We start from the raw sequence: 13,678 nt of genomic DNA, 5'->3' as shown, positions 1-13,678 counted from the left end.
GTTTTCAAAAATACCCGTGTACGTGTGGACGTAGCCTAAGATCTCACTAAGAGATTTCCTTCTGCAGCCCCAGAAAACAAAAACAGTAATCTATTCTCTGACGGGGAGAGTTTAAAACCTAAAAAAACAAAAACAAACTAGTTTGTAGATGCACAAAAAGTCAGATCCAGTAAATTTGCCAGGTTAGTCTGCCCAGCAGCTGCTCTCAGATTGTTTCTGAATCACGCTCGGACATTCAGTGACTCGACGTTGTCACAAAGGGCAGTAACCACAGAAAGTCCTCATTAACTCCACTTAACATTTTCAGTCTGCAGCTGCTGTCCAGGATGATGCAGTGCCTTTTGATACAATCAGGTGTTAACAAAAAGCTTCACTGAGCTGGGACCCTCATCTTGAGACAGTGCTTCTTATCTGAGTGTCTGTGCAGAGCGTGGCATCTCAGAGTCACGCTTCTGAGCCCAATCAAATGCTCTCAGATCAAGTGTGTGGAGATAGACTCACTGATACCTTGCTCCCATACCTCATCTCCGAGCTATGTTCTGTATTCGGTTTCCCTGCTTTTGTTTTGCTCTGTGTGGGAAGCTGCTGGTGTATTTTTCACCTGCGGCTATAATTCCATCAGGTACATTGCCAGATCTGTCCCTGCCCAGCAACTATCAGCTTGCTGGCTCTGTGCACTTGAAGGACTGTCAGCGCTTGTGATTGATTTACTTGAAAATTCTGTTTTCCACAGGGCCACCTGGCTGCCCACTTATGTTACATAACAGTATTTTGTGCTTTTCCAGTATCTGTTTAATGTTGGTTTGTTGCACAGGGCCAAAAAATACTTGTCAGTGTGTTTTACCTGAAACATGCGCTACATTGGGACTGATTAATGAGCAGCTAATGCTGGGGCCTGTTTGTGCCACCAAAAGGTTGTTTGGGAAGCCCAGCACTCACTTTTCACATTCTGAAACACTCTGTTTCACTCAATACAGTATTAAATTGGTATTAATCGACAGGTCAAAATAGTTCAAAGAAAATAATAATCTCTTACAATGTAAGCATTAGAATGTCATCATCATTTTGGGTAAACGCTTACCAAATATGACTCGTGAATGAAAACTATGATGCAGTTGTGCGGTGTTGTAGTGATATAGTCTATACTGCTCTTCATCTACAAACACAGTGCATTAGTGTTTCTGTTGGCTGATGGTGTACATCTGCTCAGTTAAACAAAGGTAAACAACTAACTAGTCTTTGATTTCTCACCCAGCTCTTAATTGCAGACAGTGAAAAACAGAAAAGCAAGCTGTAAGAGTAACGTTCCACAAATTAGTTGTTTTCAGTATTGGTGCGATCACACAAAGATAAAGTAGCATAGGTCTCATTCCAATTAGACTAGAGTCCCATAACCTGACTCTTTGATATTTGTGTATTTGTTCTCCAGCAATGGAGGAGCTGGTGTGTGAGCTTCGTCTGTTTCTGGACCTGCTGGACAGAGAATATCTGAGTGCTGGGGTCCGAGAGAAGAAGATACACCTCTCCAATATTCTGCACAGAGTACTGTCCGACAAAGGTGAGGATTAAACTTATACTGCACCTTCTGAAACACTTAGATACAACACCTGACCTTACTATGGCTGACTGCAGGAGTTCCATGAGCAGTCTGGTACATACACAAAGAATGTAGACCACAATAAGCTGGTCCTAGGTCAGTGTGGGATTGAATTGTTTGGTTGCTGTCATCATAGAGTTATATTGGTATACATTTACTTATAAAACCCTTTACTTGTAAGCTAATATAGCCAAAAGTTTTTTTATGACAGATTAAAAGAGTTAATTTCATCAGTGTGATGTTTTCTGAGCTTTTCTTTAACACAGACTTTTTTCTTTAAGATGTTCACGTGTGTGGCTGCCACGTGTGTGGCAAAAACATGTTTATATTAAAATCTGGATGAATCGAACATGAAAAGAAGATATACACAGAAATTTTATTGTATTTTTGTCTCTTGTTTGCATCCTTAAACGCGAAGATTGTTTTAGTGCTATACTGGAAGCCTCAAAACATGAGATTATTCACACAAATTCATAATGACGTTTCAGTTTTCTATCAACAACAAAATGTCACGTGCAGAAATATTTATTGGAGATTTTGCATTTTAACATTAAAAAAATCCACAAAGGGACCTTGTAATGAGGAGCAGAAGTGAAGCGCATTAAAATCAGAGAAACACAGAAGCACAGTCTATTTGGTTCTATGATTTTAAGAAGGGAAATTATGACATTTTATTTTTTGTCACTACTTAGATTTGACACTAGTGGCACTGTAAAGCATCTTCTTGTTTATATTCATAATAGCCACTTGATTTCTTCTAGAGCCTTCATTCAAGTCAGAGATACACAGCGGACTGCCTGCTCCACCTCAGATGCCACTTCCAGAGATCCCTCACCCCTGGATGGTAAGACTGAAGTTTATTTAGATTTATTAATTTTAGTTCTCTGTAATTTGGCCATGCTGGAACTTATCGCAAGCAGTGCTCACAGTAAGAGTTATACCGAGTTCCAGTATGCGTTCTGGTTGTCTGACTAAAGAGAGTTGTTTCTACAAATACCAGATAGCCCTGCGTCATTCTGCTTCCGCTGCTATGGGTCATCCTCTCAGCCCAGCTGCTTTAATGCAAAACCAAGCAAATCAGTGGTGAAGGACAAAAGAATACTTTATTTTCAGGACACTGCTGAGTAACTACATTTTGAGCAATGCAGTGCAAGTCACATGTAATTTATGTGGCATAAGTAAGTGATAAATAAAGGAAAGACAGCTCATTTCCTTTGTCCTGCTATTATACAGGTTACTATACACTCTCCAGAGTGCAAGGACCTAACGTTTCTGTATACGACCCAATTTGATCCCAGCGTTAAATTAAAAGCGACAATATTGACATCCAGGACGAAACTAGAAATTACTATTTTAAATAATACATTAGGCCTTATAAATAAAACATAGCCAATAAATATTGAATATAAAATGATTTGACAACTGTCTATAAAACAATGCACTATTCTTAATGTTAGGTCAGTGTTAGAGTCTTTACTTTATAGTGCTGCTATTTGCAGTTGCACTACTTTCCCCAAACTAGCTAATTTTGTCACATCATCTGTTCAAAGCTGAACGTTACCTCCCAGTTTGCATTCATTTACAGCATTTCATTGAATTTAGGTCCAATTTCAAATCCCTTTTGGATATTTTTAAATAACTTCATCATGTTAACACTACAGGTATCTTTAACATTCATGCAGGACTGCTTACCAGTAACACACAACTGGTGCTAGTAGAAACTGCAGAGAAATGACCAATAACGCTGACCCTTACCTTCATTATTACCAGATGGTGAACTTGTTAGCAATACACTGAAGTTCTGTGCACAAGTTTTTGTGACACCCTGCACCTGAATGGTGTTAATCACGCAAATGCCAGCGCTACCAATGCAGCAGGACATAGAAACCATATGAGATGTGTTTTACAGTCACTTGTAAAGCAGTTGGAAGGCCTGTCATGGCTTCAGTATGTTTTCCTCTCTCGTACTGCGCCTCACATCGCCATGACGGTCAATGAGGACCGTAACATCTCTGTTAAAACAGTGATGCGTGTGTCATTATTGTGAAAGTGAGATGTGCATGTAAAAAGACCCAGTGTGAAGAATAACAGTGTGTGTCTGCCATTATTGTGGGAACAGATGCCTGTGATAAAAAGCAGGTGGCCGTGATGGCTTGCAAAGCCTTTATTTCATAGCAATAAGCCACAACACCTTGTTCTACATCTTACTCACACACACACGCAGGACACGCACACATTCCAAGGCACAAGGCCTTACAGTGCAGTTTGTAATTAGAACCAGTCGTCAGCCTCAGCCTCCTCTGGTGACCCCAGTGTGTGTCTGGAAATCACAGCCGAGGGTTTCCCAGAAAACTAGGCGAGTGAGGAGGAGGAGTTTCTGATGTTTCTGTGTCTCTGCTTGTTGTCTCTCTTCTCTGCTGCCCCAATCAGAACCAGTAACATAAGAAAATACATAGCAGAGCCTTGCACGACACCCCAGACTCTCGGGCCTGTTCGGTGCTTACCTTACCTTTATTTAAACAAAGCACATAGGCACACAATTACACAACTCTTTCTGTCTTTTATGGAAAGAGTGAAGTTTTTAGCAGGTCTTCATCACTGGCTGAAGGAGACCCACTCAGGACTGGGTTGAGCATTTTGATTTTTAACTTACTTTTTGTTGAATTTTGTATTTGTTGTTTGGTCGAGTGTGTGAGACGGATAAACACTGGAACAGCCTGTAAACACGGTTATAGCGGAAAAAAGACGCCAGCTTCTCCTTGTTTCCCTCCCCACCATTGTGTGTTGCTTTAATTTAAATAAAATGTTTATGTTTTTTTCTGAACATAGACTACTGCCTTTCTTTCCGTTATGAGTTTGAGTGAATAAATCGCCACGTTTGGGCGCACTCTCAGGAGGGTGCATTTGCTTGCAACTGGAAGAGGATGCCGTTAAACACTGCTATTATTTCTTCAGTTGACTCCTTCTCTTAGCCTCAACCAGCATTATTAGCAAACTTACTCATGGGCAGATAAATAGATGAATAAATCTCTCTTAGTTGATATATTCGTCCAAAATCATCCAACCATACTTTATACACTTTATCCAACAATATCATGCTCTGGACACTGGCTACTGTGTACAAAGTAATCATAATACTAACGACAGCATAAGCTGTGACAAACATTCAACAGCAAGGATTTTCATCAGCAGAAAAGAAAGCAGCTAAAATATATTAAGTGGTTAAATTGAGCCATTCACATTAGAACAAAACCTCTCTGAGTAATATATGTGCAGGGTTTGCAGAGTCGCAGCAGTAAAGTATAATTCTCATAAATATACTTGGATGGAAACCCAGCTACTGTCTTTTATTTTGTGCCAGCTCTCTGTCTCCCTGTTGCCGTCTCTGCTCTGAAATTACCATCTATCACATTTCCACACTGACCTCTGGAGAAGCTGTCCAGACTGAGGAAAAAAGTGTTGTGCTCCCTTTCTCCACTCTTCATTTCTTGCAAAATTTCCACCGCGTGCAAATGAAACAGCGGACAAACGGTTAAGAGGAAAAGAGAGAGGAGGCGGCTAGAAAGAAAATAGTAAACAGGGTAGAGAGTTAAAGAAACAAAGATTTCATGTTGATGAAAAACAACCTTGTTAGTCATGAGAAGTTGCAGTTATTTGTGTTATACTGCATCAGTCTTTAGTTGGTGTTGGTGAAGAAGTGGAACATGGACTAGAGCAATCTGGTGAAATAATAGACAAGGAAGACAGTCTCTTTGTGACCCGTTGAGCCTCAAAGCCAAACCGACACTCACGTACACAAAGAGCCTGTGCCTTTAGAAGCTGAATCAGTCCTTAGCTTCCACATTTTGATTACTAACAGTTACATAAGGAATACTTAGTTTAGAGTAGCTCACTTGATGTACAATACTTAATCAGAGGACTGTGGTGTTGGAATTTATTACTCAAACCCAAACAATATGCAGATTGAAGACTCTTCCAGAATATTCTGCTAGTATATGAAGTGCAAAAGAAGACAAATGGCTTTGCACAGACTTCCACGATAAGTTTATTTACTGCTGAATTGTTCTGGAGTGTGTCATCACATTTAGTCCATTTCAGAACTTATTCGCTTGTTAAAATAATTTTATTTCCAGGTGTTTGTGGCATTTTTTTTTTCACATCTTAAGGCCTTTGTTCAAGAGTATATACGATCTTGAAAAGACATTCTTAGTGTTTTTACAAACTTAGTGGGGCATGTTAACACAGTGTAGCTCTTAGCAGAGCATGACAGTCACATGTGTGACACCCGTTAGCCTTTGCATGAGCAGAGGAAAACAAAGAAACAAAGACATGATGTGTGTAAACTACTCCAATTCTTTCCCAAGGGCAAACTTGTGATTGACTCTTATACACACACACACACACACACACACACACACACAGCAGGATATCCACTAACCAAACAGACTTCCACTGGATCCTGTTTTGGTTTATCAAGCTGAAACTGGTCTACTTTGAGCCACTATATTGTCTTTCCCTAATTGTATATGCATATAAAGTTGGTCTTTATATGTTTATATAAAAGCACAACAAAAAGGGGGTAGTGTCCACTTTAAAGTTTTTCACCAAAACTCCAAAACCACAATGTTAACAGCACTGATTCGTGACAGTGTGATAGGGTTACAAGTCTGAGATGATGGAATAGGCTGTCATCTGGAATAACTTCATTTCCAGGAGTTGAGTGCCAGATAACCCAGAAACTAGAATATCTGTAAACCTACAGAACAATAACACTACTGATCATGTTTTTTCTCAGTATAAATATAACTAAAGTTCAATAATTGTTTGATGCAACAGCACAATATTTTGTCACCTTAAATATATTTATCTGTGTACACTGGACATGTTGGTGATGCCTGCTAATCAAAGACAGACAAAACAACAAAGCAATTTATAGAAAGTTAGAAAATATGCCAAGCCTTTAATCCGTACAAGTAGTGGGTTTGCTGACAGAGCAGCTGAACCCTTTTATGTCAGATTGATCCTTTCCACAACACTCACCTTATAAATCTCTACGTTCCTCCATGGAAGAGGATCACAGCACCATTTTACAATGTGCTACATGCCACACGTAAATGCACAGAAACAGTAAAAACAAGGTCTGGCTCTGATTGGATCATAATGACTAATAAGTATGACAAAATCCCACTGAAGTCCTCTTCTTGTCATCCTGTCACTTTTCATATTCAGGATTTATGTTACATTAATATTTTTCTTTTATCTTTGGCATGAAGTACATTGCTGTCATCAAAAAGCTTGCAGCTTCAGCCACATGAATGGTTTTCATCCAAAATTTGAGCAGTTTAAAGAAGAATACTGGAAAATAAAATGTAAATTGTGCGTGTTTCCATTAAACTCCTTTAAAGAAAACAAATGGACTTCCAGATGGAGAATGGAGCTCCACCCAACATGAAAAATAGTAAACATCTGCCTAAAATGTTTCTGCATTGTTCATGCTTCGTGTTGTCACGTGATGAAAAAAGGAGGTGAGATATTTAAAGTCATCTGTTGTGGCAGTGCACCATTGATTTGTGTTTTTTCTTTTAATTTTAATAGAATGGAACAAACATTCAGTTTTGATGAATCTGAATTTTAACTTGGGTCTCAAGCTTTTTTGTTTTACTACTCACAACTACTTTTACCAACATTTCGAGCACACAGCGGTGAAGAACTTTTTTGGGTCCAAAACAATTTCCCCAGTTGCTTTGACAGTTCATTCGACATTTATGTTACAAAAACAGTTAAAGCTGCTCTTAAATGTCCCGCAAGCCCAAGATAAAGGTTTGTGTCTAAGATCCCCACACCACAAAACAAATACTGTAAACCAGAGAGAAGAAGAAAATTCTTAGACTGCAACCTCAAGTGTTAGGAATTTTTTGTTGATTTTTTGAGTTCTAACGTTTGCTGCAGTCACCTTCAAGTCAGGATTCGTTTCCTCGGCTGTATCCTAAGGGCTGCACTGTTCGAGCAGAATGTGAACCAGTCCTCCTGCTAGTTGAAACACAAATGATTTCCATCTGTGTTGATGTTGGAGAACAGTGCCACCTCTCCCTTTCTCCTCTCTTCCCTTGCCTTTCCCCTGACACAGACCCTCCCGCACACCATTAGTTACCCATGTAATGCACACTAAAGTTAGTTGTATCATGCATGAGAAACTCACGCCGAGCATCCCGTTCTTCCGTGCTTCAAGCATTCACGTCACAGAAGTGTGCTCACGTGGCCGACGTGCTATACACAGTAACAGGGCTGCATCATCCGTAGATCCGTATGTCTAGAATTCATTTGGAATTCATTTCCTCCTCTTCTCACTTTGATTCAGACATCCCTCCCTCCCAGGTCTTTTTTAAAGATGGATATTCATCTCAGCACAAATGTAGCTAGTACTATAACCACACAGTCTTCTGTATGGTTATGTATTACTGGAAGTTGTGAGGAATCTTTGTTTTTTAAACCACCATCTTCTCTGAGTGTTTTTTACTCACTTATAAAACATTGTGTATTGCTGTATGTCTGTGAAGGTTCTCAGTCATCCAGGTCCTCAGAGTCCAAGGAGCATCTGGACTTCTTTAAGTTTCCTTGAAGACGTTTCACCTCTCTTCCGAGAAGCTTCTTCAGTTCTAAGAGCGTGGGTAGGTAGAGAATCAATAGGGGGGTCCAAGACCCTCTAGGGGACACTCCCATAGGGCTTAAATCTGGGACTCTTCACCAATTGCTCTTAGAACTGAAGAAGCTTCTTGGATGAGAGGTGAAACGTCTTCAAGGAAACTTAAAGAAGTCCAGATGCTTTTCTTTCCAAGCTCCTTAGACTATATTGCTGTATACTGCCAAACCAAATTATTCCTAGCCTGAAGGGGAAACACTCACCCAACTAAGTGTGTCACTGTACAGTGTCAAGCTACACGGTGCGTGCGTGGCAACAGTTGGATTGCTATCAAACATATTGAGTTGAACCAGCCCTGTTTTACTTTTGTATGGCCTCAGAAATTATTTGTCTTCAGGAGTTTTTCCACGCAGTGTGTTTTTCATTTGGTGCTGATGAATCTGTTTTCATATTTGACTTAATTCCTCTGTGGGGTTTCCCTACTTTGTGGCTTGGTATACCACAGCAAAGCATTTCGTGACATCAGCAGTATTGTGTCATTGACTTGTGACAGGAAATGAAGTTGTTTAACAGATTGTATTGTAAGGTGTCACGCTTTGTCACTGGGATAACCAAACAAGTGGGAAATTGGAGATTGAATAGGTCTTAACTGCAGAAAGCAGTAGGCCTTTGCTTAATGACACATGCACACAACATGGTTAATCTTAAGGGCCAGAACTGTTTCAGTTACTAACACTCTTTGGAAAAAGTCCCCACTGAGTAACTGGAGCATGGATGGAAAACCTATTTCACAACTTTTTCCCCCACTCTAGTGCATTTGAAGGCTTTTTACAATGCCAAGTTTCTTTTTTTTTTTCCTGACACATGATGTGATTGAAGTGACTTAATAAAGCACGGAGGGAAAATTGAGTCTATTTCTGCAGTCTAGTAGAGAACTAACAGAATTTACAATTGAACCAAACAAAAGTTAGGGGTGCTCGGTAGAAAAATAGCTTTTGTGGTTACTAACTGATAGGTATTTGACTAAGATGCCCATTAACCCATGAATTCATACTACAGTGTACTCTATACACTGTCGGACTATTGTTCAGTGACTCTGATCACAGCATGTATACAAATGGGAATGGTTATTGGAGCATGGAAAATGAATAGCCAAATTCCTTTAGTGGCCTAAAGAGATAGTGGATCTGATTGATAATCCCATGTAGTTCCTGCTGCTATAAATTCACAAGAATTGAATTGAATAAGCCTGAAGAGCTTCTAAATTACAATTTTAGGTTTTCTCTCAAAAGGTTACTGGCAGTATGATATCATGCTTGTAGCTATATAGATATAATTGAGTGATCATGTCATAAAATCAGCCAGTCCATTCAAGGGTTAATCTTAAATACCACACACTTCCTTTTGTGTTTTATGAATTAATAAACATTCAGAGAACTGCTGCATGCGGTGGAGGTGAAGTTTAAACTTACCTTGTATTCAGTTGGCTGTTAGCAGTAGTGACAGCAGCTTGCAGAACATGGGTGGTCTTTAATCTAGTGTATTCTTGAAGGCACCACCTTCTGTTCGCAGAAGATGTTGCAACCCTATTTTAAAACTCGACAGTTTAGCAGTTAAGTCCTTGGCTCAGTTATCACGGTAATTGTGATTATTTGTTGGAAATAGTCCTGCATAGCCAGACTTTTAACTGGAATGAAAGAAGTCTGGGAAAAGGTCCTTTTGTCTGAGCCAAACGCTGACAGTCGACTGGCAGTATAGGCTAGAGGGGCTGATCATGATAGCATATCATGGTATTGGTACTGAAATGTCATTCTTTCAGAACAGAAATGCAGATGGACCACATAATATCAGGTAATTTGAAAACAATGGGGGACTTATTAGATAGCTTATTGAACAGAAAACACTGGCAAATGTATTTTCCAACTGTAAAATGTTTCACTTTGTTGCAATCAGATTAGTTGAGTTCATACCCAGACAAAGAGCAAATGTGCAGAACACTTCTATAATATGTCTAAATATTTTCATGAAACTCTGCTTCGCTGAGGTGACTTCTTACTTATTTGCAATACAGAACACTATTTAGATATGACAGGCTGGCCCACCTCATCCTGCTTTCCAAAATTGCAGACCACCAGCTCATGCTGGCTTCCACTGGCTCCTCATTGTGAGGTGAGAGAAATGGAGGAAATGCCCAACCCAGTCTGAGTCTCACTCTGGTTATTTTTTCAGGCAAGGTGGCACTTCCTCCAGTAACGGCACTCTGGTGAATGCACCTGTCCTGCAAAACGCACATTTTACTGGCCCAGCTGAGGCAGGAAAAAGTAAAAAACGATGCGGGGGAAGCAAAGAATGAAGTTTCAAAAATGGGAGTTGTGTGAAAGGTTTTGTTTTGTCAGAGGTAACACTAGCATGGGTGGTTCATGTATAAACAGGGAGCTGGAAATCTTAGATATGTATCACAGAGGCTGGCAGACACTGAGCCTGCAGTCCTATATCCTGCAGTCCTGCAGAGAGTTTTTAGGTTTCGTCCCATATTACTGTGTCTCTTGTTTGAAATGTTTAGCGGTTTGCTAATCACCTGAGTTCCAGATTGAGTTCCCCTTTCAAACAATGAAACTTTCAGTGCTGCTACTGGACAGAAGCCACTCCTCTAGCCACCATAATGTATGCTGTGGTTGGTTTCTCACAAAGCTCAAATTGATAACCCAGATGTATTAACAGACATACTGTATGGGAATAACTGAGCTCCTGTTGTTTAGATGCAAACATGAAGAAGAGAAATTGAACTTCATTCAGTTAGAATAGTTGTTTTTTGATTTGACATTGAGCTTTAAAATGCAATCTTTTAAAAGCTAATGATTTGAGGGTTACTTTGAGACAAAGGTGAGGCATACAGGATCAGCCTGAGGCTGATGGTTAACTAGGACAACAGAGTTTTATATTTTTGTCCTTGCTTGCAGTCTGGCATGAATTTTTAACTTGATCATATGCCCAAGCTTCAAAGAATATATGGTGGAAAAGGTGTATGCAAGTGTCCACATTTTGTCCCATCTATTGGTGATTTTTATCTTAAGTGACAATAGTTCAAACTTCGAACATAATGTTTCATCCATCTTCTGTCGCTTATCCTCTTCAGGGTCCCCGGGGGGGCTGGCTACGGTGCTGCATTAAGGTTTCATAATCTTTCAAAATGTTATAGGTGTGCTTGGTAAGACTGCTTCAGTAAATGTAGATTGCAGTGACATCGGAATCTGAGCAGGAGTCTCTGGATAAATAAAGCTGGAATAATCATGTATTCAGCTTCAAATAAATCTCTTTTGGTTTTAAATGTCCCCCAAATTATGGTTACCAAAGTCTTTGTATTTCTGTTACCTTTAGGTTTGAAGTGTGTATGTTTTATGAAGTAGACACTGAAACATTGAATACCCATCAGAGTTGGATAAGCTTCTTTTTTCAAAATGTTTTTTTAAAATTCAGTCAAATCATCACGCCCCCCCCAAAAAACAAACAAAACAAAAAAAGAACAAAAAAACACTGTCTTGGGTAAATGATATACTAAAACACTACACAGGCCTGTACTTTAGCATTCTCAAGAACCAGATATTTCTAGTGCTTTGGAATATTTTTTGTAACGATGACACAGTGAGAGTTTGGAAGTTCTCCAGGAAGTCAAGTCACTTAGAAAAATCTTTGGAGAAGATTAAAGGAACATTTTACTTCAGTTTTCTGGGTATATTCAATTAATTCTTTCAATTAATGACAAAGCCACGGCTTCTTTAGAATTGTGAAACTGTTCTTTCAAATCTTTTTTGCCATCATGGCCAAACGTTTTGGCAGTGGCTCAAATTTTGTTTTTCATAAACATTTCTCAATCTGTTTCTATGATATACTGATGAACAAACATAAATATTTCTTATGTTTCAGGCCTTTATTAGCCAATAAAACAAAATTCAGTTTCGATAGGGGTGTCACTGTCAAAACCTGTAGCTACTACTGCAGTTTTCCCTTTCCAGATCCTTTCCTAAGGGAGTTGCTTTCGTATGTCCAGTCAGTTTATCCATTCCAGTGTCCTGCTGGCAGCATGGCAGAAACATTATTCAGGTCCAGTCCTCCTACTCAGAGCAAAAATGGATACTTGGCATAAATGTTTAGATGTGAGTTTCAGGTCAGTGCCTGAGCAGCAGACAAACCTCCCACTCAAAGTCTCCAAACCAAGGTCAGGACTTCTTTACCACTATCTAATTACACATTATGACTGTGGAATTCTGGTATTTCGGATCCACATCCATGGACATGAGCTGATGTAGGCCGTGATGGGTCATGAAAACTCCCTTTACAATTTTAATATAATTGCTTTAAGCAAATTGGGAGTTCTTTGCAATATAAAGTATAAGCAACACTATAGAAAGTATAAATATATAAAGTATAAGTATAAAAATAAGTATAGAAATACTGAAAATGATGAAAATAATGAAAATTACTGGTAATAGTGATTGTGCTTTTCACACAATCAGTAACTTTGATGGCAAATTTGTCTTTTCTTTCATTTCACAACTTTGTGTGGAAACCAAACAGATTAAAAAAAAAGAAGAATTCAAACTAACATAAAAATAAATAAAAATACAAAACTATAATAGCTCTGACTATGACAATGTAAGCGACTTGGTAGTGGCAAACAAGAACTGCTGGAGTGGAAATCAGGGCCTTTGTGTTGTCCACCCACACAAGCAGCATGAGCTGGGTAACTGGTGCATGTATGTGACTCGCGAGCTATTTCTTCCCCAAACTGTGGTCACCTTTATACTAAGAAAAAGGTGAAATAGCATGACACACAGGCATACACGGAAATTAAAACAACACTCCATAAACATCAATTCATTCCTATGATTTGGTGATTAAGGGATACAAATGACTCACGTGCTCATACACAATTTATTCAGACATTGTTTTAGCTTTGTAAATTAAATTATCATCAATTTTGGCTGTTTTCCAAGTCTCCCTACTTTTTGACAAGTTGATTTTTTTTAATAAAAAAAAAAAATTTTAAAACCTGCAGTCAGCTGAGACTGAAGAAGCTCATCAGATGATGATAAAATAGTAACTAGGTCTATAAAAAACAGCAAAATGCAACACTGCAAATAAGACGAGTCTAGTGCTGCAGAAAAACTGGTGATTAATCACACAGAGAGGGGTAAAATAAACATTTTCTTCCTTATAATTATTTTATTGGTGAGGGCACGCGGTTTACTTCAGAATGCATATTAGCGTTCTGAACCCTTAAACTGAATACATTACTGTATACAACACTATAAACGTCCTAATACTGTCTACTAATAAAGGAGATGTGGAAATTCCTTTAGTTTGTTGTCAGATCAGGGGGATGTTAATTTGATTGATTCAACTGTGTTCTAATTGCTGCAATTCCACTGGTGTAAAATAGA

General features: G+C 39.0%; 1 protein-coding gene across 1 annotated transcript in view; it reads left to right on the top strand.

The window, feature by feature from the left end:
- Positions 1 to 1,429: 1,429 nt before the first annotated feature.
- The window catches only part of afap1 (actin filament associated protein 1), a gene marked incomplete at its 5' end in the record, with an annotated part of 65,021 nt that continues 52,772 nt past the window's right edge, over positions 1,430 to 13,678 (top strand). Inside the window, 2 exon segments of the mRNA XM_042215494.1 lie at positions 1,430 to 1,558; positions 2,359 to 2,441. Coding sequence (XP_042071428.1) covers positions 1,430 to 1,558; positions 2,359 to 2,441 — 212 coding nt within the window.

This window comes from Haplochromis burtoni, unplaced genomic scaffold, assembly GCF_018398535.1.
Source record: "Haplochromis burtoni strain Fernald_Lab_line unplaced genomic scaffold, NCSU_Asbu1 Contig_736, whole genome shotgun sequence".
NCBI lineage: Eukaryota > Metazoa > Chordata > Actinopteri > Cichliformes > Cichlidae > Haplochromis > Haplochromis burtoni.
The sequence above is the reverse complement of the archived record's forward strand: the minus strand, read 5'-3'. Positions and strand labels throughout refer to the sequence as shown.